The sequence below is a fragment of the Sarcophilus harrisii genome, chromosome X (genome assembly GCF_902635505.1).
Source record: "Sarcophilus harrisii chromosome X, mSarHar1.11, whole genome shotgun sequence".
In the NCBI taxonomy this organism is placed as follows: domain Eukaryota; kingdom Metazoa; phylum Chordata; class Mammalia; order Dasyuromorphia; family Dasyuridae; genus Sarcophilus; species Sarcophilus harrisii.
Window position 1 is genome coordinate 69,830,371 of NC_045432.1, and position 27,742 is coordinate 69,858,112.

At 38.5% G+C, this 27,742-nt stretch overlaps 1 protein-coding gene across 1 annotated transcript in view; it reads left to right on the forward strand.

Moving 5' to 3' along the window:
- The window catches only part of DIAPH2 (diaphanous related formin 2), an 868,850-nt gene that overhangs the window by 671,038 nt on the left and 170,070 nt on the right, over positions 1 to 27,742 (forward strand). The window contains exon 25 of the mRNA XM_031944530.1: positions 13,488 to 13,623. Within this exon, the coding sequence (XP_031800390.1) occupies positions 13,488 to 13,623 (136 nt within the window). The remainder of the gene's footprint in view (positions 1 to 13,487; positions 13,624 to 27,742) is intronic.

Here is a 27,742-nt window from a genome sequence, read left to right on the forward strand (position 1 = left end):
GCCATGCCCAAGGCATCCAGATGTAAAGGATAGTCTGTGGTTAGCTGAAGGATTGTTCATTGTTAACTCAGTGTAGAAGAAATAAGTGAATATTGCTTCGTTGTGAATGAAGGAGACATAGAATTCCTGGGTTTAGACTGAGTCCAAGAAATCTATGTTCATTTGTATTTCCAATTAGACCGAGATTCCTCCTGCCCTCTAGGCTTAGTTGCCTTATTTATCCTTGACTAGCCCTGCTTGTTTGGATTTTTGTATAGCTCCCTTTGGGTTTATTTTCAGGCATTATAGGTCTTACTCTAGAAAACTAAGTTTGCTTTGTTTTGGTAACGCCTTTAAGTCTTTTATTACTGACCACTCGCCGTACTTTTAATACCCTGGAAAATACTATAAGTGACCTGAAAAGTGCCCATTGAGTACTCCCTCACCCTCAGGGCGGTTTGGAGGAGAACACACTGGGCCATTTTAATGTCCTTCTCTGAAAGCAGTGTACCCTAGAGTCGAGTGGGAGGCAATTTAGCTACATTGCAGTGAGATTTCAATTCCATCCTGTACAACATTCCACCTTGTCATCAGCAATCTTGGCAAATACGACAGCCCGTTTCATCTGTCAGTGCTGGGTACTGCAGGGACCGCCAAAGGTGGGCGAAGGGTGGGAGGAACGCAGAGTTGGATCTCTAGGAAAGAGGATTAGGAGGGAGCTGCTGACTGCCCAGCTCCCCACTCTCCACACGAGCAAAGCAACTGGAGGGCTTAAATCACAGAGAACCTATGGTGTGATTTGAGGAAACATTTGTTTATAAGAAAGGCGATGAAATGTCCGAATTGGCTCCTGCAGGACGCCGTGTCATCCGGCCCATGGGCAGGCATCTTGAATGAGCGTGACCTTGGGCTCTGTGTGCCTGTGTTTTTACCTGCCAAGGTCATTGAAATTCTCATCATCTCCTTCTTCAGCGTGCTAAGCCCCCAGCCCACCGTTAGTGCCAGCTGAAATCTTACTGCCGGGGCTTTCTCTTCCATTATCTGAGACATCATTAAACCAAGGAAGGAACCCCAGACCGATAGCTCAGGAGCCCCACTGGTTATGCCTCCCTCCCCAGTAGACATTTTTCCATTAAAATATTCTACCAATTATTTTCTTTGGGATTCATTCCAGTTCTTCACTGCAAGATAAAAATAAAAGACACCTTATATTTATAAAGCACCTTTCTATAGGAGCTCAAAGTACTTCATAGATGTTATCAAGTAGAGGGTCACAGAGGCATGTCGAACTCAATTGTTTTTATCTTTCCCAGATAGAAAGTGGGATGCTCAAATTTGCACCAAGACAAATGTGTCTGTAAAAACCTGCTGCATCTTCCAACCTCTGCTGTGCTGCAGATTGGAGATGAACTTCCAGCTAATCAGAGTTCAGCATTCTAATGGACTGTGACGGCAGAGGCAGCTTTGCCTTCTAACTTCAGATCACATGTTTTTTGCAGTTGTAAGGCAAATTTTGAAAAGAAGGCCTTAGGGATCACAGGCAGCCTTCATTATCGGTGCATGACCACTTTGTAACCAACTGCAAGTTGAATATCCAAGGAGATTTGCACATAACAGCCTGTTTCTTTCTTCTGGTTTTTAATAATTTACCTTAGAGATTCTCTTCACTACCGAACTGGTACACAAAGATCTGTTTGTCTGTCAAACCTCCAGCTCTATACAGACAGCATGTGAGAAGTGCATTAATTTTGAATTTGTTTCCTAAGGAAGCTCGGCAGTGAGCTGCTTGGGTTGAATACGAGAGGGCTGCTTCAGTGAATCTTGACAAACACGAGAGGGAAACGCATGCTTGCTTCCTATTTGCAAAGGCTTCTTGGGCAGCAGATTGTTTTCTTCTGTGAATCATTTTCTCTGCCAAGAGAGTCATTTATAGCCATGAATTTAGAGGAACTTTTGGTGTAAACTCACTTTCTCCATCTTTGCTCTTAATCCCAAATGATATCCAATAATGGTGAGGCGGCACATGCCCGAGGACCCACCGTAATGGCCTTGCCTCAGGTACGTTCACGTTTGTGCCAGAGGTTCAGGCTAGAAGTTTTCTCAACAGTACCGGGGGAAATCAGAATGATGAGCTGTGTCATATATATAAAAAATGTAGATTTAGACATGGAAGAGAACTGTGCTCAAGTCCAAATCCCTCGTTTCACACTCAAAGAAACTGAGGCCCAGGACAGGACCATAAATTGAGCCCAGATCTTCTGCTAAATTCAGGGTTTTTTTTTTTTTCACTTTCATATTGGCAACAACAGATTAACCAAACAGTACAATTTTTTTTGTAAGCTTGCCTAACCACCAAAATAGAAAATAAATGAATCATTCACTCTCCCTTCTCAAATTTTCTTGTATTACACTTACTTGTATATATAGTTTATCACTGCCAGAGGATATAAGTTCCTCCAGACCAGGGACATTGCCATTTTCCTTACCAGTATGGATGCTGTCTTAGTTCATACCTCCATAAGCTCTCATCTGGATACCCATTGTATTAACTTGCCGGTTTTCTTTCTACCTCCAGTCTCTTCTTTCTCCAATCCAGCCTCTCAGAACTAGGCATTCTGTCTCCTACCTCCACATCTCTGCCTCTTAGAATCCTAAGGGTTCCTCAAAGTTCAACTCAAGTCCTAATCCCAAGGGAGGCTTTTTCTTGTTCTCCTCTTTAGGAGCATGTTTATTTACATGTTATATCCCCAGTAGAATGTAAGTTCCCTTGCTGCAAGGACTGCTTTTCACTTTCTCATTGTACCTTCAGCCCCTTACAGAAGATAAGAGGACCATCCATTTGGAGCTGGAAGCAAATGTAATAGGCATCAAGTTCAATCCTGACATTTTAGCAATGATACTCAAAGGGCATTAAGGCCTTGCTTGGTAGCTACAAAGGTAGCAGGTGGCAGTCAAGATTTGTCATGGTATTCTGACTACAAAGCCACTACTTTGACAACTGCTCCGTGCTGCCTTTTACCTTTCCAAACTGGACTCATACTGATTCTTGCCCTATCTTCTAAGATTAAAAAACAAAAAAACAAAAAACAAAAAACAGACCCTGGACACCTGCCATTTGCTTGCCAAAATCTCTTTATTTGTTCACATCTTCCATGTCACATCCTTAGGTATTCATATATATTTGTGGAATTGACTTGACCACATTATCTATAAACTTCATTCCAGACCACAATTTGGGCCTTTATTCCCACTCAGACTCAAGATTTTGTTTTTCCTGGACATAATTCTGAAATATTAGTGACAACAATAAAGATAATATGGTTTTCAGAATTTTTTTTTATGGTTAGTGTTTTTAAATTTTTTTTTATTAAATTTATAAATAAATAAATTTAAATTTTAAATTTTTAAATTTGTTGCTTATCTAATTTGCTTTTTGTTTTGTTTTGGCAGGCCCACTTTAGCCTTCTTTTGAAAAGTGTTTAAAGAAATTTTCCTTTAATGACTGCTTTGGGTGCACTCCAAAATGTTACATATATTGCCCCATTATTATTTTCTTTGATACAATGCTCTAGTATTTCTCTGAATCTTATTCTTTCACATACTCTTTTTTTGGATGATATGATTTAGTCTTTACATAAGCATGACACTTTTCTTCAAATGCCCTTTATTGATTTTAATTTTAGTGTATTTTGACCAGTAAATAATATTTAATATTTCTGCTTTTTGTGCACTTGAGGTTTTTCTGCACTAGCACAAGGTCAGTTTTTATATAGTTGCTGTGCATACCAAGGTATATGAATACTACTTTCAATAATTACCAGAAATCTACTATGTAAAATTTTTCTAAGATTCTTTTTATCTTTTTAAATTCTTTCCTGTTTACATTTTTCTTAGATTTATCTAGATTTGAAAAGGACACATTGAGGTGCTTAACTACTCCAGCTTTGATGTTTATTTATCCATGCAGTTCCATTAGCTCTTCCTTTAAATACTTATATGCTAATGCCATTTTTTTTTTGGTGTGTGTATATGTATATATGCATATATAAACATTTACATATGTATATATATACACATATATAGAGAGTTTTGATATTATTTAATTATTGTGCTTTTAAGCATAATGTAATTTAATTACTTATCTCTTTTAAAGTATTTTTTTTAATGTTATCTTTTCAGAGATTGGAATTGTTCCTCTCTCTCTCTCTCTCTCTCTCTCTCTCTTTTTTAAATAAATTCTATATCTGCTTCTTATTTTAACTCTTGGGAATTCTTTGTTTCTAGTGTTTTTCTTGGTGGAATTTGCTTTCTAATCCATTTTGTTGCTTTGTTCTCCTTTACGGGCATCTAGATGGCACAGTGAATAGTCTCAGCCCTGGAGTCAAGAAGACTCATTTTCCTGAATTCAAATATAGCATCGGACACTTACTTCCTGTGTGACCCTGGAAAAGCCACTTAATCCTCTTTGTCTCAGTTTCCTCATCTGAAAAATGATCTGGAGAAAGAACAGCAAAATACTCCAGTATCTACAATGAAAACAAAGGCCCACACTAGTGATATTGAATAAATTTCATATAGCATGTGATCAATTGAATTCCATAAACATTTATGAAGACCTAAATATATGCCCATCATACTTTTCAAACTTAATATGTTCCATATGGGATATATTCCCTATTCCTCTTGAGAGTCCTACCATGTTCCTATTCATCCAGGCTCACCACCTCAGAGTTATCCTCCTTTCTTTACTCCCATTTATTCTGTATAGAGTGTCATCCTTTCTCTGTCTACAACACTTCTGGCAGACATCTCCTTTTCTCCACTCCCATGGTCACCACCCTGTTCCAGGCTCTTAGCATCTCTCACCTGGACTGTTCAAGTGACATAAAAGTATAGCCCTAGAATGAAGTTATTCAATAAGTAATTTATTGTTAGGCAGTTAGATAATTATATTTAATTCTTCTTTCCTTATTTTAGAAATTATTTTAAAATAAACATTTATTGAGTATTCATAATCAAATTAACAAATATTCACTGCTATTAATAACTACCATTTTTCTAATCCTTTCCATTTTCTAAAGTAGTTTCCTACCCAGAAGGTATTATATGGCCTAGAATTTCCATCTTCTGTATTAAAAAATGGCACAAAGACTTGACTTGGCCAAAATCATCTAGTTAGCAAGTGATGGAACTAGAATTCGACTTCAGGTGTTCTGCCCCCACTTCCTCTGCTCTTTGCACTATGCAACCCCTATACTTTTGCTTTTTGACAATACTGTCCTCACTCCTGCATAGGAAGCACATATTATATTTTATATATTATGTATATAACATATAGAGAAAATAACATAATATAATATAAAGAAGTTATTGATCTATAAAGGAAAAGAGCAGTGTCAAAAAGGCTGAGGAAAGGTGTAAGCATTATAGGAGATGTGGAAGAGGAAGGGGTGTTTTCCAGCCATGAAGGCCAGTCTATGTAGGCAAAAGGGAAGCAATGGAATACAAAACTTGGAAAACAGGAGATAAACCAGTTTGCCTGGAACATGAATAGGACACAAAGCTAGGAGAAATAGCCATCCTGAGAGATCATCCAGTCAGGATGCAAAAAGGCCTTGATAGTCTAACATTATGGTTTGGAAGTAGTAAGATTTAATGGAACACAACAAAGTCACAGAATCTTTGTTGGAGAGAACCTGAGAGATCACCTGGAGAAATGTCTTTATTTACATATGGGGTTTCCATTTGTATATGAATTTAAAACCACTGGTCTATATATCCTTTTTCAGATGCTTTCCAGATGGTCATTTTCCTTCCTAAAATGTGGTGTCCAGGATTAACCATGGCATTCCAAATGTGGTTTCATGAGGGCAGAATACATTGGACCCATCTTCTAAATACTTCATTCCAGACACACTGCCTGATAACCAATAACAAAAAGTCATGATGTGGTGCTATTGACCTAATGAACCCAATGGTGCAACATAACAGGTTCTTCTCACCAGTCAAATTGACCCTGCTTCTTGGCCTGAAGCTAATTTTTTATTACCACCAGTGATGACTTACATGACTTACCATTTGATATGGGGAATGGATGGAGTTCTTTGTGGGTGTTTCTGTATAAATGATGTTACAGTGTAATCTTGCTACCAAAAAAATTTGCTTTTGTGTCCCATCCTAGAAATAGACTCAACATTATAGCATTTTTGCTTTTGTTTGTATTTTTAAGGAATGAAGGAGAGAGGGGATGATAGGACTTAGAACTAGAAAACCCTTGGGGATCATCCATTCTAATTCCTTCATTTTACATTGCTTATTCATTCATGAGGAAATTGTTGGCCAGAGAGAGTTCAAGTGATTTGTTTGATAGTATGCAGGTAGCTCGTAGCAGATCCAGGATTTAAGTCACAATTTTCTAATCCTACATTGAGATCTCTTCATAAATAATGCTAGACTAGCACTTATCAAGTGCGTTGGATTGTTGGAGACTGCTGAGGAAGAAAAGGAACCTGGACACTCGTTCGTGTTTCAAAATCAAACACCTTTGTGTTTGTCATTTCCTTTCCTTTCTCATATAGCTAGCTCCTTCGTTGAGCCTCTGTAAATCCTTAGTTTTGTTTTATATAGCTCATTTGCACCAGGTTTTTTTCTTCTTCTGCATCTCTTTATCTCATTAGCCTCAAACCTTATTTAAAGTTAATCACCAAATAATAGGGAAATGTTTTCCATGATTGTCCATGTAGGACCTATATCAGACTGCCTTCCATCTGAAGGAGGGGAAGAACAGAGAGGAATAGAATTTGAAAGTCAACATTTAAAAAAAAAAACCCAGAGTGTTAAAAATTGGTTTTTACAAAAATAAAGTTAATAAAGAAGCCATTGAGGAAAGCAAACTTCTCATCCTATCTCCCCAAATAGCTCCCTTTCCATTTCCCCTGTTCTTGCCAGTGGCATACCAATTGTTCCAGCACTCAGACTTGAAGCTCTGGAATCACTTGAGCCTTATCCATCTACATCCCTCATTTAGTCAGTCACCAAGTCCTGTTGACTTTGCTTTCATTTCATTCTTGAATCTTGCCCTTCCTTTTCTTTTTTTAATTGTATCAATATCTTCTTATAGGGTAGAGCATTAGACCTGAGTCAGGAAGACCAACCTTAGGCACTGGCTGTGTGACCTTAGACAACTCATTTAATTGACATTTGCTTCAGTTTCCTCAACTATAAAATGAAGATAATAACAGCATTTCCCTTGAAGACGTGTTTGGAGGATCAAATGAAATTATATTTGAGAATTGTCTAGCATGGTGCCTGGCACATAGTCGTCACTATATAAATGCCAATAGTTATTGTGATGGTGTTGTTATATGAATACGGAGTAGACTAAATGACCTCTAAGGAAATTTTGAGATTCTTTCAGTCACCCAACCAACAAGCACAATTAAGCACTTACCATGTGTCAGGTATTATATTAGGCACTGGAAATCCAAAACATAAGAGTCCCTTATAGGTTTATAAAGATATCCAGAATAGATACAAAGCCATTTTGGTGAGAAAGGAATCAATCTCTAGAAGGATGGGGTTGTTAGGTGAAAGATGGAACTAGAGTTGATCCTCGAATGAAATGAGATTCTAAGAGGGAGTAGTTAAGTGCATTCTAGACATGAGACATAACTAGTGGAGAAGTATGAGGAAAGAATTAAGTTTTCTGTGTGAGAAAAATCAGTATGATATTAGTCTTCCCCAATCATAAAATTTAAGGATAGGAATAATGTAAAATAGTATTGGAAAAATAGGTTTGAAACCATCAGAATGGATTTTAAAGCTAAATAGAAAGGTTATATGTGATCCAAGAGGCATTAAGTAGAGCAGCGACATGGTCAGACATACGTTTTAGGAAAATCACTATGGCAGTTATATGAATGATGGGTTGGAATGGAGAGCTACAGACAGACACAAAAAGCAACAGACACTTAGGACTTAGGGTACAAAGTCCGATTAGGAGATTGTTTAGATAGTTCAGGTAAAAGGTGTTGACAGTCTGTACTTGGGTTATGTCCTTGTCATTAGTGATTGGGAGGGTTAGAAGAGATATTGTATATGTAGAAATAAGATCTGGACATTAGTTGTCCATGTAAGGTTTTTAAAGTGAGTGAAAAGTCAAGGATAACACCGAGGTTTCAGGCTTGAGTCCCTGGAAGTTTGGTGATGCCCTCAATGATAATAGAGAAGTTGTGAAGAAAGGAGATTTGGGGAGGAAAGGTACTTAGTTTTCTGAAGGAGAAATCTGATTTAAAATAACCCCAGAATATATAAAATGCTTGGGAGTCTATTTATTTAGAATCACACAAAATCTAGAAGAATACAACTAGAAAACTTTCTTTGTCGGAAATAGATCTGAAAAATTGAAGAAATTAGTTGTTCATGGACAGGCCATACCAATACAATAAAAATGACAATACATGCTAATTTTATGTATTCAGTACTATAACAATAAAACTACCAAAGGATTACTTTGGGGGGCTTTGAAAATGAGTTCTGGATGTGTTGAGTTTGAGACTATTGGATATCCAACTTGAGATATCTGGATTGCAGTTAGTAAGACCAGAGTGTAGAAGAGAGACAAAGACCGGACTTTAGAGGATAGAAAGGGAAATGTAATGTATAATGAAGTTAAAACATATGAAAATGCTCACATATTCTTAAGTAAACAGAATCAGAGAAACAATGTATATAATAACTCCAACCAGATAGCATGCTCACATTGGGTCTTCCCAGGAGAACCTCCTTGGGATAGGGAAGCAGATGTTATCCCTACAAAAGTGGCCATGTTTTCTGAAAGTGACCCTAAAACTATAGGATGAGAAAGGAAAGGGAGGGGAAGCAATTGGAAGAGCTAGTTTGGTGTTATTTGTTTTGTTTGCAGGTGGTATGACTCACTTGTCACAGAATCACAGAGTCCCAGAAAGAACTCACTCGCTTCTTTAGATTAAAAAGTGACTTGAATGTGGCTGCTACCCTTAGACTGGAACTATTTGGAATTTTCTGAAACCATTTCATCCATTTCTTGCAGCCTAATTGGAATAGATGAGAGGTCTTAGCATTTACATGAGCTTTTTTGCATATGACATTTTTAGTCCATAGGTCTCATTTGTTAATTATGCACAGCAAGGGAAATAAGATTTTTAATTTATTCATATTTTTCAGCAAAGCAGGAGTGATTTCAGCAAGTGATTTAAAATGAGGGTGGTGAATCTATTTTGCAATAAATTTTTTGTTACTTTTCTGCTTTTCATCAGTTCTTAGAAAATAGATTTGTTTGTAAGTTTACTTTTTTCTCAAATGCATTTATCTTTTTATCGGTCTGCTCTTCACGCGTGCTCTCAATTAACCCCTTTTAGCCATGACATAATACTAAAGCACAGAGCAGCTTTAAACCTTTGGTGTTCCCAGTAATGATGCATGACTACCTCCCAGTGATGTTTAAAGATTCCTGAATTATGATCAGAAAGTCCGTTTTTTGGGAGGTTAGGATTGTGTTTTTTTTTAACTGTCTTACCATTGGTCATTTGTTAACCTATATTTTTTAACAAAAATTTTATTTTACAAGTTTATTAATATTTATGGTTCAGATGATATAAACAAAGGCTCTTTAGTCTAGTGCCCAGAATCAGTAATACCCAGATGCAGATCTATCTCAGTCACTTTCTATTTGGATGACCCTTAGCAAAAAGTCACTTAAGCTTTCAGAGTCTCACTTTTCTTATCTGTAAAATGAGTATATTAATAGGACCTATTGCCATATGTTGTTTTGAAGATCCAGTGAGATGATGTGCGTAAAAGTGCTTTGCCAACCAGAAAGCATTATGCAAATGTCAGCTCTTATTATTATTACTAATATGTCATTTCTCTTTCTTTTTGATGGGATTCAAATAAAAATGGTCCTGGAACAAGCCATCACCCTACTAGAATGGCTTTATATTTAGGGTTGTACAGACCATTGTGGAGGGGGATAGAATAATTGCTTTGAAAAGTTGAATAAAAGTATTCACATGTCAACTCCCCTGCCCTAGGCTGACTGGAAACATCCTCTGGATACCTCTAGTACCGATAAGGTGAAGGAAATGGTGTGGTTGTTGTCCTCTTCCCATACGATTTTGAGTTCTTCTGCTATGTATAAATAAAGACTCTCTAGCCTAGTTCCTTACATGAAACTTGGAGATTATCCATTTTTAGGATAAAAAGGACAAAATCCATTACAAATTGTTGCTCTTAGTTTTTATGGGCCACTGTTAAGTCTGGATAAATTAAGTGAGTTTGGTTTTGTTTGTTTTTTCATTTGATTTTGTCTTGTTTTTTTGTTTTGTTTTGTTTTGTTTTTAGGGGAGGGTGGTTGGAGTTAAATGACTTGCCCAGAGTCACACAGCTAAGCATTAAGTGTCTGAGGCCAGATTTGATATCAGGTCCCCCTGACTCCTATCCACTGCACCATCGGTTTTGACAGTGGTGTGATTCCATTTCAGTTCATTGACTAAAGTCTCCAGGATATATTGAAGTCTGAATTTGTAGTCTGGGGAACTCTCTCTCTGTGAAATAGAGCCAGCTTCTCCTTTGTGATTTCAGCTGCCAGGGTATATCTTGTTCAGAGTTTGATAAGGCTGTGATGATATAATTCACAGTTTTTTTTTGTTCGTTTTTTATAAGAGCATCATAGATTTAGTGCTGGAAAAAAAACACAGAGGTCATTGAGTCTAGTCCCTTCCTTTTACAGATGAGCATGCTCAACCCAGAAAGTGACTTATCCAGGATCAAATGACTATTAAGTGCCTGAGACAGGATTTGAACTCAGATTCCCCTTAACTCAGTCCACCATTCTCTCTAGTACCATAGTTTGCATTTGTATATCATTCCTAAATAATTTACAGTGATTTCTAAATTCTAAATTATGGTTGCATAAAAGGTCACAGAGATCCACTCTCCCATTTTTATTCTGGCAATGATTAGATTTGGCAATGATCAAAAAATCTAAAAAGAAAAGTCAGACAGCAAGCATATAGTAAGCATTTACTGCATACTAACTTTGAAGATGTAAAAAAAGCCAAAACAAGGTTTCTGAGAGAGAGAGAGAGAGAGAGAGTAGTTAAAAGGTAATATAGGAGAGCTAGGCACTAATGGCTGAGGGGGATGGGAGAAGCTTCCTTCAGATAAAAGGATTTGAGCTTGGGTCCTCTAGGAAGCCAAAGATAGAGGGGGCAGAGCATTCCAATGGTGAGACAACAGCCAGTGCAAAACATGGAGGTGGGAGATATATCATGTTCCAGAAATTCTAGCAAGTTACTATATTTGTGTGATGTGTAGAATAGCTATGCTTTGGAAAAGTCACCTTGACAGTTGAGTGGAGTATGGATAGGAGTTGGGGGAGCCTTGAAGTATGAAGTTCTGTTAGAAAGCTATTACAATCATCCAAATGAAAGCTAAGAGCCAGACTGGAGTTATGACTGCATGAATGAAGAGAAGACATATACGACAAGTGTTGTTGAGGTAGGAATGACATGATTTGGCAATGAATCGGCTTGGTGGTACAAGTGAGAGTGAGCAATTGAGGATGGCAGAGTTGGGAACCTTTTTGATCAGAAGGATAGTGGTAATCCACCAATTTCAAGGAAGTTTCTTTTCTAAAAAGCAGTTGTGATGCTTGTAGCTCTGGAAAGGTACCTTTTACAGCGATAACTGGAAGATGAACTCTGAACCGACTAATGACAGAGGAAGTCTCAAAAGATAAAAGATTACATGAAACTAAAATCATTTTTCATGGACAGAATTAATGAAGGTAGAATTTTTAAAAAGAAGATATCAGCTAGTAAAAAAGAAAAACTTGAATCAAATATCTTAGCTAAGGGTCTAATATACAACATCAATAGGCAGCCAATGAAATAAATAAGATCAAAGGTCATTCCCCGATAGGACAGTAATCAAAGAATAAAGACAAATAGTTCTCAAAAGAATTACAAACTATAATCATTCAGATAAAAGAATGCTCTATATCATTAATGCAAATCAAAACACTTCTGAGCTCTCATTTCATATACAGCAAATTGATAAATGTGATAAAAGATGACAATAGTTAAAGTTGAAGAGATGGTTAGTAACATGAGCTATTGATAGAACTGTGAGTTTGTCCAACGATTTTAAGAATTGATTTGGAATTATTATTAAAAAGTGATTAAGATTATCCAGAGATCAGTGTTAGGTGGATTCTTGAAGGTTAGTGATAGAAAGGTCTCACATTTATCCTTATATTGATTGGCATCCATTTTTGTCAAAATAGAAAGAAACAAATCTGATCCCCTTGGTTGGAGGATTGGCTAAACAAATGGTGGTATGCTGATATAATAAAATATCAATTTGCCGTAAGAAACAAAGAATATGATAAACATAGAGAAGTATGAGGTTTGAAAGCGCTGAGGCCGAGGGAAGTAAGGAGAAGCAGCAGGGACAAAAACACATTGTACTCAATGTATGACTCAATGAGAAAGCATTATTATGTGCTTAGAGAGAAATTTAATGACCAAGCTAGGTCCCCTGAAAAAGAAGTATGAGAGGGCATTTTTCTTTCTGCTCTGCAGAAGTGAAGGATTATAGATATAGAACACTGGATATAATAGCAGATTTTTTTCATTGTGTTCTTTAATTTTCCTAAACATTTTTTTTTTACTTTTTTTCTTCTTTGTTATAAAGGATAGTTCTGTGTAGATGATATAAAAATATCATTATCGATACAAATTTTTTTGGTTTATTTTATTTTTTTTTAGAACCCTGTGTGATCTGAGAGAACCATTTCTGGTTGTTTCAAGTTAGCCTCTCAGATGAGCTAATAGAATAGTCTAATCCTCTCATGAGCGTCCAATGTCTTTCCAGAACAAATGATTGCATCTTGAAATATGGTCTCCTCTTATCTTGGCAGTTATTGTATCTTGCTGGCCCAGGAGCAAAAAAAGTTTTGTTTTTTTTTTTTACATTCCTAATGATCTGTTTAAACATGCTAAGACACTGTGATAATCTCACATGTTTCATCTCTGTAATGATATTACAGATGCTGTGTTCTCTGGATTAGTAGGTGTATATTTACAAAAAAAAAAGGGTATGTGATGAAATAATGAATTATTAGCAGAGTTGATTATGTTAAATCTTCATTTTATCAAAACATAATCTAAATGTTAGTCTTTCAAGAAGTAATACTTGCATCATTTGTTTTTCTAATATTTGGGTACTCAAGAAAGTTTGGGTTGCTTCTCACATTTTATACTTAAGGAGATATGGTCTTGAGATAAATTATTCCACTATTTTTTTCTGCAAAGCACACAAGTTTATCTTCAGGCAGTTGAAGTTCCTCCTTTTTCTGCATGTAAACATGATTTTTAAAATCTTCAGTCCCTCCAAATTTTTGCTTCCTCCATCATAAGTAAAGTCCCTCCATCATAAAACATTTTGTTTTATATTTTGTAATGCAGGAAGCGGTGAAGGAAAACAACAAGAGAAGAGAAATGGAGGAGAAGAGCAAAAGAGCTAAGCTTGCCAAAGAGAAAGCTGAGCAAGAAAAGCTGGAACGTCAGAAAAAGAAGAAACAGCTGATGGAGATGAACAAAGGTATGGGCTTCATGAAGGTGCAAGTATCTGGATGTATCCAGAGACAATCTGAGTTCAGGGATGGCTTTTGTAAGTTTATAACTGCCACATTGCCAGCTAAGTTGTTTTCTGTTTAAATAGTAGAATATGCCCATTTTCCAGTTTTCTGCAGCCCTGTTCTTTCTCCTAAGCTCTACTCTCACATCCCTAGATGCCTAATGGAGATTTCCAACTGGAATTCTACAGCCATCCTCAACCCATGTAGGAAGTGCTCCTTATCTTTCCTTGCCACACCGTCTCCTCTTCCAAACTTACCTATTATCCTCGAGTGTCACCATCCTCTCAGCTACACTGTCTCAAAATCTCAGTGGCCTCCTTGGCTCTTCAATCTCCCCGCTTTCCCGTTTCCAGTCACAAACCATGTCTTGTTGATTCTACCTTCACAATCCCTCTCATGCGTCTCTTCTTCCCTCCTCTCCAATAGCCATGTCCTTAGCCCCTAAGCATCGCTCACCTGGCTTCTTCTAGTACCACCTTCCCCCAGTTAGTCTCCCTTCCTCAAATCTTTTCACCCTCCAATCTGTTCTACCAAAGGGAGTTTCCTAAAGCACATATCTGGCCCTGTCACTCCTCAGGAAACTCTAGTGGCTCCTTCATGGCTTTTAGATCAGAACTTCTCTGTCTGACATCCTGGCCCCAAGCCACCTTTCTGTGCTCCTTATACGCGGCTCCCATTTATGCGCTCTTTAGTCTAGTCCTTCTGTATCCATTAGTGCTATTCATCCCTGAGATTCTACTTTCAGCCTCCGTGCTTTTGTTTTAGCACCGTGTGGAATGCCTCCTTCTTGTTACTTCCCTTTGGAGTACCAAATTTTCATTAATGATCAATTCAAACATCACTTGTTCATGAGACCTTTCCTGATCCTTTCCCACTAAATTACCTTGCTTTTGTTTTTATATACTTGTGTGCTATCTTTCCCATTACGATGAATAGATCACATGATGTGCTGAAAAGAGGGGTTTTCTTGGAATCAGGAGAACCTAAGTTTACCTCTCCGCTTTAGACCTGTGTGTGTCTAGAGCTGTGTGACAAATTACTTGACCTCACTGTGCTTTAGTCTTCTATAAAATGAGAGGGTTGGACTTCACGGCCTTTATAATTTATTTTGGCTCTAAAGCTATGATCTCATGAATGTAAGTTCCTTGAAAATAAGAACTATTTTATTTTTGCCGTTGTGTCTGCACAACCTTGCCCAGTGGCTGGCACATAGTGGGTTCTTAAGAAATGTTTCTTGATTTGATGAAGGGTCAAGAAGATACAGAAGGATTTTGCACTAGAGATGAGGAGGCTCACAATGAATGCTTAATTTTCCTCAATGAAGTACGACTTTATAATCTGTGCTGGGGCAGGAGTTTTAAGAGACTTTAAAAAAAGATTTAGAACAACTAATAACATTAGTTAATCAGTAACAAGTAAAAATGACTGAGCAGCTGTGAAGTCCCGGGCAAGAGACAGTAACTGAAGTTTGTAATGGGTTTATTCACTTACTTTATCATTATTACTTTTTTATCAGTTCTTGAGTAAAAGTAGAGAAGGTGCTCAGTGAGGGTAACATTGGCTCATTTGACATTGTATCTTCCAATATACTTCCAGTATGTGTCTACTGTTCCCACTGATGCATGTATATTTGGGTTAGAATGTAACTGAGGTAGGGGAGGAGTTGTAAACACTGTCCCATTTCAGTAAATGCTTTTTTTTTTATTTGACAGAATTCTATTGAGTGGCTGTCTGTTGAAAGGGGGGGCGCACACTTTAGTTTTAGGAGTGCGCATCCACAAAGCATGTTGAGTTGTAGACAGCTAGGTAGTCGAGTAGAGAGAGAGCACTGAACTTGGAATCACAAGACCCGGGTTCTAATATAGCCTGTGGCTAGTTGTGTTACCCTAGACAAGTCATTTAACACTTGTTTGCTTTAGCTTTCTCATCTGTAAAATGGCAATAATAATAGCATCTTCCTCCCAGGGTTACTGTGAGGATGAAATGAGATAATAATTGTAAAGTATTTAGCATAGTGCCTGGCACATAGTAAGCATTACACAAATGTTAGTTTTTATTAGCATTTTTATTATATTATTATTTTTGTTGCACATCTGGGGACTCCACACACAACCTTCGAGTTTTGATTTAGGGAGATCATCCAGAGTGGAATGCTATAGAAGTCTCACAGTTTGGAGTGATGATGAAGTCTAAAGCCTGACTATTTCCATGTGACCTCAAAGGATAAAAGCTTGCTAAGTGATGACTGCAGAGGAAAGATGTGGAAGTGATAGTGAGGAATAAGTCATTTACTTAGTCTTGCCCTAAATGCCCACTGTATCCATCATTCAACAAACATTTGTTAATCACCTGCATCATAGGCTGGGCCTCACTCGGGCGTATCCCATGGTAGTTCAGCTGTAATCCTGAAGAACAAAGTGCAGTCCTCATAGGCTCATCAACAGTTAACTAAAGGTATACTTAACCATGGCATGAGTGTATTCACCAAAGATATAACACTTACCTTGGATATATACAGCTCCCTTCTTCTCCAGACAGGAGTCTGGATCAGCAGGGCAGTGGTAGGGCAGAATATAGTGATTGGTGTCTTTGGGACTTCAGTAAAGCTAGAAGAACTGACTCGGGCATTTTCATGTCCTCAAGGGCCCAAGGAGTGGCCTTTGACTCCCAAAAGGCAGTGTCACAACCTAGAGGGCTTAAATCTTAACCCTTGATCCAATCAAGCTATGGCACCAATTTCCTTGGTTTTTAAGAAATTATCTAGACTTTTCAAAGTCCGATTCTTCTTGTGCAGCAAAAGAATTCTATGGATATGTATACGTATATTGTATTTAACATATACCTTAACATATTTAGCATGTATTGGCCTACCTGCCATCTGGGGGAGGGCGTGGGGAGAAGGAGAGGAAAAGTTGGAACAGAAGGTTTTGCAGGAGTCAATGCTGAAAAATTACCCACGCATATAACTTGTAAATAAAAAGCTATAATTAAAAAAAGAAATTATATAGACTTACCTCAATCATTTGGGAAAGTGCAAATAGAACCCTGGCAGGTATTTTCACAGCCTACTATGTGGCAAATACCATAATGGATACTGAGGATGTAAAAGACCAAAACAGCCCTTTATTCCCCTGTTGCTTAGCTTCAAGAAGAGTTTTCATTCTCTCAGGGGAGACAACATATACACGATTAAGTATGAACAAAGTAAATACAAATTTAAAATAGTTATTTTAGAAATGAGGTAGACACTAGTAGCCAGGAGAATTCTATATGCATAGCACTACTTCAGCTGAGCCTTGAAGGAAGGAAGGGATTCAAAGAGCCAGAGGCAAGATGGCAGTACATTCGAGGCATGTGGCACAGCTTGTGCCAAGGTGTGGAGACAGGATTGTGGAGTGTTTGGTTGAAGAGAATCAAGAAGATTAGTTTGGCCCAATCCTAGAGTGTGGAGAGGGGAATAATTTAGAATCCAATTGGGAAGACAGACTTGGGCTGGGCTGGAAGAAATTTAAAAACTGACCCTAAGAGCTTATGTTGGATCCTAAAAGCGACGGGAACCCCTGGGGTTTATCAAGTAGTCATGGTGGAGTTAGAATGAATCAAGCATAAAGCTGAGGTTGGAAGCCTGGAAGGATGATATGCCCTCAACGGTAATAGGGATTTGGGGAGAATGCAAGGTTTTGAGAGGGAAAGCTAATGAGTTCTGTTTGCGATGTGTCAAGTGAGATGTCTAGGAGACATCCATGATGAGATATGCACTATGTGGCTGCTGCTGAAGGATTGGAGACTAGAGGGAAAACTGGGGCTGGATCCAGAAATCTAGAAGCCATATACATGGAGATGATCATTAAGCCTGTGGAAGCCAATGAGATCAGCAAGTAAGTTGTTTTAAAGAAGAGAAGGGAAAGAGGGCCCATTAGGATGAAGAGCTGGTCAAAGAGACCGAGGAGTGGACATAAAGGAAGGAGAACCAAGAGAAAAGTTTGTTCAGCTCAGAATGGGACTTCCTTCTTGAAGGCCCAATGGAAAAAGGGCAAAGCAGGGCAGCTACAAAGATGGATGGGCATGAGATAGCTCAGAGTAGGAACAGGGAAAGGAGAGTTTTGTCTTGTGTGAAGTTAACTCTGAGTTATAGAAATCAATTGGGAAAAAGGGGGAGAGTCTACTTGCGTTTGGATGGAACCAAGTAGAGAATCAGGCCCACCCTCTCTGTTCCAGGATGGCAGTGATGTGTTCTCACTGTAGCTACCAGGGAAGAAGGCATTGAAACAGCAGGAGATCAAATTGGGCATCTGGGTGGATACATGCTTAAAGCAGATTGTTTTTCTTCATGTGTGGGTAGGTGGTAGGGGGAGAAGGGGGGGTAAGGAAGGGTAGAAGCTAGTTTTCCTGTTATTAAATTAATTGCCTATACTTGCTTTTGATTAAGGTGCTGTGGCATTCTTTATTTAGAGATATGAGAGCTCCCTGGTATGAATGGATGTTTCCTTGATAGTTTCCTGATCGTTAGGGAGCGTACAGCCTGGCCTCGTGGCCTGATGAAGAACAGTGTGGGACCGGCTTGCTTGGCAAAAAGGACTTAATGAACATTACAAAGTGGAAAAATAGGGAAAGGAGAAAATGATTGAGCCTTGAGCCTCAACTTTGCCAGTTGGAGACTCAGACCTTTGCCATTATTCAGAGACCCAGAGAGCCGTGACCTCTCCAAAGGATCTGGCTGAACATGGACTGACTTAACCTGCCTCTGGCTCTTCTATTGTAAGGAGATATGCACCAGGCAGTAGATTATTCACACCCATAAAATCATCCCCATTTGTCTTTAGCTTACCTTTTCTACCCGGTTCAGAAATCTGCCAGTTTCTTTCCAGAGCTCTCGTGTTGGGGCAGGTGATGTGGCAGTTGAGCCTCCTACTTAGAACCCAGGGTGGTGGTTCCATAGTGAAGATGATGGAAGTGAAAGGAGGTCCTCACTAGACGAGATGTAGTTGGTTTGGAACCAGCAAGAAGATGATAATGGTAAAAAAGGGAGTGGAAGACAAGCTAGAGAGCTATTAATAACTAACTCTGTACATAGAGTTACATAGATTATATAGATATACATAGATTATAATCCAAGGAGGTCTTAAAAATAATGCTTCTCCCTCCTTTCACCTTCAGGAGTGAGGAATCCAGATCCTAGTGAAGACAAGTACTTGACCTCATGTGCACACACTTGCATGCCATGCCGCCAGATAGTCACTAGAGCATTCGAAACTCTTCCCAATCTTGGTCCAGAGCCTGCCTTTCCAGGTTAGCCTCTATTTCCTGGTCATTCCTCCATGGCCAACCAAACCAGCTTGCTCATCCCCAAACCCGTTTTCTCCATCTATTTACATGTTTTTCACTAGGCTGGGCTCCCTGCTAACCTCCAAAGTTCCTTTAATACTTAGCTCTCAGCCCTCGGATGTCCACCCTCCCTACTGCCCATCCTGTTAGAGCTTCCATTCAGTACACAGTAAACACTTAATAAATGCTTATGGACCATCTCATCACTACTGATTTTGAAAGTGATTTTCATCCTTTTTTTAATCACTTCACTTATTTTCTTGTTAAACCACACAGTAACTCTGCTGATTCCATGGGCTTTTTAAATTGAATTTTTGTCCTTGACAGAACGTTAGGTTTTGCAATCCTGAAAGCAAAAATTCTGTTTTACTCCCCAATTAAACCTCATGACCAGAGGGCGGAACAGCCCTCCACAGTTGTTCTGCAGATATGGTCAGCCCTGGATTAGTGTGACAGAGAAACAGAAAGCCTAGTCTGAGACACACACATACACACACACACACACACACACACACACACACACACACGGTTTTAGCTTCTGTTTTTAATATGCCAAGATGTGGCTAACTGCCTTTTCTAAAATGATTGAAGCCTCTGGACAGCTATGAAAATAGCAGCTTTTAGCCCATGTTCATCTCAGGGCCCCAAGCAAGAAAGGCAAATTTTCAAATCAGATTTCTCTTCTGTGCCTTCTGTTGTCTTATCTTCAGATTCAGACCAATCAAAAAGAGCTGGGCACAGTTTACTCTCTTGATTCAGGCATTTACAAATGTCAGGCTCTTGAGCTGTAAATAATGGCATTCTTTTCTTCCTGAAGTGCTACCCATGGTCCTTTGCTTTTTAATAAAAGACCCCAGTTTCTATCACAAGAAAGCTATAATATTAATGATAGAGAAGCCCCAAAAGGTAGCGGTAACGACCAAAGCCAATGTGTAATGTATACCATTTTATTCATGCATTTTGAAAAACAATGCTCTTGCTTCTCAATGACTTGGTCAACCCCCATTGAACCTCATAATAATCTTTTGGCCATCTTTCTGATTCATAGATAGGAGTTGCAAGGGATCCCAGTGACCATCTAGTCTAAACCCAACCTTGCCTCCCTTAGTTTACAGGAGAGCTTGCCCAAGGTCACAGGAATAGTAACTAGCAGAGATGGGATCTGAACTCGGGTTGCCTGACTTTTCCTCTGTCACTTCCTACATTTCGTCCACTACCTCTCCTCCAAGACAAGAATCTTTACTGTAAGGCAAACAGTGGAGAAAGCATCCCATAGGTTAAAAACAAAAGCTAAGTCACTTTGGGGAAGTAGCCAATAGTGAGAACAATTGTTCTCTTTCTCAGTGATTTCACCACAATGTAATCTTAGGCAAACCACTCACTGTCAGGATCCCGGAATGCTAAAAGTAAGAATGGTAAGATATATCGGCCCGGCATGTAAAATTATACACATTCATCAGTGGAGAACATTTTGGAATGTAATTATCCGTAGCAATAATTGTGGAAAGCAAAATCATGCTTATTTTTATCACCTAGGTTTGATAGCTGAGCTCAGGATTAAGTAACAATAACATTGAAACTATACTTCTAGGGAATTATATTCCCCAGTAAATACAAAGAAAGCCTTTCAAATGAATTTTTTTTTTCAAGAGAGAATAAGCAATCAAAAAATTGAGGCGATGATTGTATCCCAGACGCTTATTAATAATAAGAAACAATCGCTGCCATTTAAAAAAGAGTGTTTTTACAAATCACTTTGCTGTCCTAGTCGAGCCTTACAACAACCTTGTGGATATCATTACTCCCATTTTATAAATAAAGAAACTGAGTCTCAGGAAAATTAAGTGCCTATGAACCCAAATCTCTGATGAATGGAGATTTACCACACTGTTCTCTAGAATATAAGATATAAAAAAGGGGGGATGTTGATGATCCATATGAACCTGTGCAGGTCACTGAACTTCTATAAGCCTTAGTTTTTATCTGTAAAATCAGAGGGCTGGACTCGATGTAGATGGCTTTTGAGATGCCCTGCCATTTTGAGAAATACAGTATGAAAGTGTGAAATTGCATTCTCTCTCTTCTTCAGGGTCATCTTTGGTCCTTGGACATAATGTCCAGATGCCATTTTTGTGATTGGTAGTGGCGTTTCATTTTCCATTGTTGTCATTGGGGCTAGCGATTTCTTTAATTCTCTTGATTTTACTTATCAGTCCACTTAAGTCTCTCCAGACTTTTCTATGTTCTTAATAGTTATTGTTCCTTTTACTATAAAATAATTTCCCATGACATTCACATACAGCATCTTGTTTGATTATTCCCTAATTGATGAGCATCTACTGTTCCAGTACTTTGGTACTTAGATGACTGTTTAAACACGTTATTCTTGCTGAAGTGTTTCAGCCCATTGCCTCCTCCCCGTCCCCCATTCATTGTTCCTCTGCTTTTTAGATTTCTTGTAATTTTCAATACTTGGATCATTCGTGACTTTGTCACAGCTCCCTCCATTGAAATAGATCATAGCTACTCACCTTGGGAGATGTTTTTTTCAGAAGAGTTATGTTGTCACTGATTTTACAATGAGGATCTCCAGTCTTATCCAGGCTGGTCCAAGCTCAACAGGTCCTCCGCTGCAAGTATGTAATCCACCCCTACTGATCATGCCTCTTCATTCTCAATGGGCACCAAAATAGCATCACTGTGTTGGGGTTAAGGTACAGCGTGTCTGACTGTGGGTGATCTTGGAAGGCTCCAACACAAAGTAGCTGCAAATAGTCCATCAGCATGGGAGTAACTGCCAGAGACCACACCATTAGTATAGTGAGGCTTCAAGAAACTCAGCTCACCTTCACACTACAGTGAAGCCTCAGAAGGTCTCTTCCCCCCAAAAAAAATTTTTGGTGGTATAAATTTAACCATTTATAATGTTGATGATGTATATACATACATACATTTATTTAAGCTGTGTACTGTAGCTTAGATAATGATCAGGAGAGCCCTTAAGCAATATTGTAAACATTTACACACACACACCCCTTCTTACTGGAGTCAAGACTAGCCTTGAAGGCAGAATGGCCTGGGTTCACTTTCTGCCACTGACATGTGCATGTTGCCTTCCTGGCTGTGCCACCACTTTTTCTGATTCTCTCTTCTCTGTCTTTGTGCTGGTTGTTATGCATGGATACTCTCCTTCCTCATCTCTCTACTGAATAACTTTCTAGTTTTTTTCAGGATCCTTCCTTCACTTCCTTCTAAAAAAGAAGACCACCTTCTGCAGGTTGAACTCTTACAGCTCCTTCAGCTGCTGTAGCCCTTCCCAGGGACCCTTGCATCTCCATGTATTTGCAGGTATCCCCTAATAGAATAAAAGTTCCTTGAGCGCAAAGACTGTTTGATTTTTGTCTTTGCCACCTTCGTTTAGCTCTGGGACTAGCACATAGTAAATGCTTGTTGATTTAGTCTCCAGCTCCTTAAACTGTGGTTCACAATCCCATATGGGGTCACATAACTGAATGTGAGCATTGCAAAATTATGATTTATTTAGCAGTGAATGATCTGTATACCTATTATGTGTGTGTGAGAACCTGAATATGTTTGGTGAATGATTTGAAGGGCAACTTCAGATCCTGCATTTTGATGTATGTTGTTGAATCATCATATTTAAAAATAAATGTGGGGAAAAATGTGTATGATGTTATAGTGGTTAGGGGGAGATACCGAACCTGATCTCAGCGATGGAGAGTTTCCAAGTGATGGACTTCGTCTTGTGACACAGGTCGATGGCTTCTGTGCAACTTAGTCCCAGAGTGTTGCCTGTATGTTTAAGAACGTATGGTTAAGAATCTTATTTAAGATCATGTGGCATCTCTGTCACAGGAAGCACTTGGACCAAGCTGGTCTCGGTTCTAAAGCTCGCTTTCTATTCACTGCTCTCAAAGTTCATGATGCATGATAGTCTGGGAACGGGAAAGGGGCCTGGAAGATTCCTTCAAAGGGTTGAAACTCTGTTCAGAATAATATTAAATCATTTTGACTTTTAATACAGTATTGATAGATAGGTCCAACATAAACACAAGCTCAGAAACTTTGAGAAGTGTAAAGGGATCCCAAGACCAACAACTTTCAGAGCCTCTCTCCAGCATGCTGACTGACTTTGTATAACTTCTGCAAAGTATTAGGTATGACCACAATTTTGGGATTGCTGGATATATGAAAATGAATTTTAGGACCACTCTAAGAAAAAGGTGAAGAAATTGATTATGTTTTGAATAATAAATTGATTATGTGCTTAAATTAAGCAGTCTTCCAAAGGATATAAATGTTCTCTTTCTGCTTAGAAAAAGTTGAGAAATTAACCAGGAAGCTTTTTTTCCAAGTGCATTAAAATATAAAAGTGATACTTGAAAAACAAGCTTTCTTCTAGAACTGCAAACTCTAACTTTAATTCTGATGCAAATGTTATTTAATCAGGAACAGTTTTGTTCTTCATTATATCTGATTACCGTGGCAATTAGAATCACCTTTTTACTACTAGCATAAGGAGAAAGAATGAGCTGTTTTAGTCAGACTTATTAATGAATTCATCTTTTGAAACCATATTAACAGTTTTGACCGGTGGACCTGGAAAGAATCTGAATTAGGCTTCATTCAAATATTTGATGTCTTTCTAAATTGTCTGCCTTTTAAAAAAAGAAATCTCACCAAAAATTATGCATGGACTAATTCAGTGCAGATTAAAACATAACTGAATCACTAGTACAGGAACTCGGTTGTTTGCAGAATTCTTCCCACTTTCCAGCCTAGTCAAGACCAGCAGCATAGATTCCAGAAAAATCCCCAAATGGTATTAACCTAAAGGACATTCAAATACCATTCTCACTGTTGATTCTTTTCATACCCTTTATGGGGGGATCTTTCAGGAAAGTCCTACAAATGCTAACATGCAGCTCAGAACTATATCAATGAGGAACTCGGCCACTTAGTAAGGCAAGGATCTCGACTGAAGGCAATCCAGGAAGAGAACCGTGATCACCTTCGCTGGCTCCCTATCTGTTGCCCTAAACTGGCCTGCTGCTTTCAGCTGGTATTTCAAGCAATGCAACTCTGTTCAAAATGAATCACCTTCTTACTTTTCTGGAGCACTTTATAAAGGGGAAATTTTTCAGTTTGTTATTTTTTTTTAATAAACCTAGCAGACAGTAATGATTTTAGTTGTACTGTTTAGATGTCAGCAAAATAAGGTACGTTGTAGATTTATTTTGGGGGTTGGGGAACAATTATTTAAGTGCCGTAGGTAAATATATCTCCTTCCTGTAACATCAGGATGTGCCATTTTTATGATAAAAGAATCTGACTGTCCTCGATGAAAATGTTCATTGGGAACATAAGGATATTCCGTAACCTAAGATTGGTCCGTACTTCAGTCTCTTTGCAGTCACTTCAGTGTGATAAAAAGCAGTACATTGGATTGGCATTAGAAGATTTGAGTTTCAATCCAGACTTTGTCACTTATTACCTGGATGACAAAATACTTTGGCAAATAATTGAACCTCTTTGGGCCTCACTTGTATCTGATGACCTGTTATCAAAGAATTAAGGCATCTCACCGAGGCTGGCTTGGGATCTGAAATTTGATCAAAACCAGGTGGAGAGATTCTCTGTCAACCTTCTCATGGTTGTGCAAATGAGTTTCATCAAACCCCTCTCTTTATTCACACAACTCTCACCTTTGCTTAGGCCTCAGCCACTGTCTCCTGGATAATTGCAACTGCTTCTTAACTGGTTTCTGTTTCCAGTCTCTTCTCTCCATACTGTTGTCAAAATAATAGTCCTTAAGTGAACATAGAATCTTATCATCCCCTGTATAAACTCCCAGATGTTTCTGTTGTCTAAGATAAAATATAAAGTTATCTGTTTGAGCTTTCAGAATGCTACACAACCTGACCCCAACCTATGCTTTCAGCCTTATCATAAACTTCTTCCCCTTCTGCCTGCTACAGTCCATCTCATTGCTCCTCATTTCAGACCCTCCACCTCCTACCTCTGTCCCTTCCACAGGGATTAATGGAAAGCCCTCTCCTCACCTCCAACATGAAGTCTCTCTGGAGCCTCCCAGCTGCTCTGTGCCCTCCCTTCCCATCTATTATTTATTTAATTACATGCTCATGAATTAGGATCGTTTCATTCTTTGAACGTGTATCCCTATTTTCTAGCCACATAGTAGGCACTTAATAAGTCCTTATTGATTGGGCTCAGTAAATATGCCCAAGAGGTGTATGCTGACATTTTGGAAACTGGAGAATCCATTCACAGTCCTCCTTCCATTTGTGATACGCATTGGCCAACTTCTAGACCACTGGAAAATACCATAGCTGGCTATATTCCCTCAGTTTTGCCCAGTTGGTGTTGATCCTCAGCAGATTGTTGAACAGTTATCTCCATGGTTGCATCTCCTATGATTTTGAAGTTTTTTTTTTGTTTTTTTTGTTTTTTTTTTTTTAATATCCTGTGTGGGGGAGGCACCTTGTTGAAGGAAAGATGACTACTTCCATTCTGTGGAACCAAATGTCTGTTTGAAGTCAACAAACAGTAGAACTCAGTGGGGAACACATATTTTCTGTACCTTTCAGTCCTCTATATGACTATGAAAATGGATTAAACTGTAGAAAGCCACCTGTGAAAGGCCACCTATTTACTTCTCATGATTTTACCACAGATAGATCTGACATATAGATGATTATAGTAGATGGTAAAGAAGAAATGGGAGATTGAAAGTACTTCCCTCTTCTTGGGGGTCTCCCCTTTGTTTGGAATCTTTTTGTCGTGAAGAGATCATGAACAAATCAGTTCCAGAATCCCTTTACAAATGCATTTCTCAGAACATAGAATGTTTTTGTACATGTTTACTAGGGTACAGATGCTTTCTTTGGTCATTCTTCAGCCACTTTCTCACATTAGGAATTTAGGTTATAGTTCTATTCTTTTTTTTTTTATTTAATAGCCTTTTATTTACAGATTATATGTATGGGTAACTTTACAGCACTGACAACTGCCAAACCTCTTGTTCCAATTTTTCCCCTCATCCCCCCCAGCCCCTCCCCGAGATGGCAGGATGACCAGTAGATGGTAAATATATTTAAATATAAATTAGATACACAATAAGTATACATGACCAAACCGTTATTTTGCTGTACAATAAGAATCGGACTCTGAAATATTGTATAATTAGCCTGTGAAGGAAATCCAAAATGCAGGTGGGCAAAAATATAAGGATTGGGAATTCAATGTAATGGTTTTTAGTCATCTCCCAGAGTTCCTTTGCTGGGCGTAGCTGGTTCAGTTCATTCCTGCTCCATTGGAACTGATTTGGTTTATCTCATTGCTGAGGATGGCCAAGTCCATAAGAACTGGTCATCATATAGTATTGTTGTTGAAGTATATAATGATCTCTTGGCCCTGCTCGTTTCACTCAGCATCAGTTCGTGTAAGTCTCTCCAGGCCTTTCTGAAATCATCCTACTGGTCATTTCTTACAGAACAATAATATTCCATAATATTCATATACCACAATTTATTCAGCCATTCTCCAATTGATGGGCATCCTCTCAGTTTCCAGTTTCTGGCCACTACAAAAAGGGCTGCCACAAACATTCGTGCACATACAGGTCCCTTTCCCTTCTTTAGATTCTATTCTTTATAATCAGAATAAATACTTGAGAATATTGACAGACCTGTTTTCTTTCATCTGTATTTGTTGTCTGCCAGTAAGGGGGTTATCTACCAATGATCTTGCAGTGTTATGACTTGTTTGGCATCTGTGTCAAAGTTTCTGCTAGTTTTTCTTTCCCCTTAACTGATTTTCTCTGGGAAAGCAATTCTGTGCATGCTGTTATTTGGCCTGTATTTTAATGCACCAGTGGCTTCATAACAGAGCTTGAAGTTGGGGTTCCTTTTAGGCATTATGTATCCCCACTTGATGAGGAAATGGTTTGCTGGTTCAAGCGATTTGGCAGTCTTTTCAGCTTTTTATTTTGTGGTGACTACTTTACCTCGGGTAAGCGTCTCTAAAAATGGACATAGTCAAAAATAATGCAGCCATTTCCTTCCTCCTCTTGTTTCCCACCATCTGTTTAAATTGTCATTACAGTCTTCCAACCTTTATGGGTTTTTCCCTAATTTAATGTTGCTTTTGACTTTTGATCTAACATGTTGATCATCTGGTCACACAAAAACAGCTGATTATATAGTAATCACTACATTAGTAACTAGACATTTATTGCCTAATTGATTATTCTTTAGTCATTGGTTTTGGGAACTCTTGGGGAGTAAACTCCCTTCCCCAAACTTTAAGTCTTAGACTTTCCTAAGACCCCAAAAGGTGTGCCTTGTGTAACAGAGCCATTGTGTCACAAGTGGAATTGGAACCCAGGTTCTTCCTAATTGGGACTGTGTGCCCTTGTCCCACTATGTAATACTGCTTCTCAGTGAGAATGTAGTCAGTACTATTTTTTGTGTTGATGTTAGTTAGGTCTTTGCCATGTCTAGTGCTTTTAGACTTTTTTCATAAAGAAAATGTTCATGATTTGCAGCCATGAGATTTCTTGACAGTGGACAAGCCTTTGGCCTCTTTCATTTCATTCTCCTTGGTGAGATGCTCCAACCTCATTTTTGCTTCCGTGGCCGTCTTTGGACTGAGTACCAACATCTGCATTGATTTCATGTGCAGGGTCTTGTTGAGTTCTCACTATAATTTCTTTAT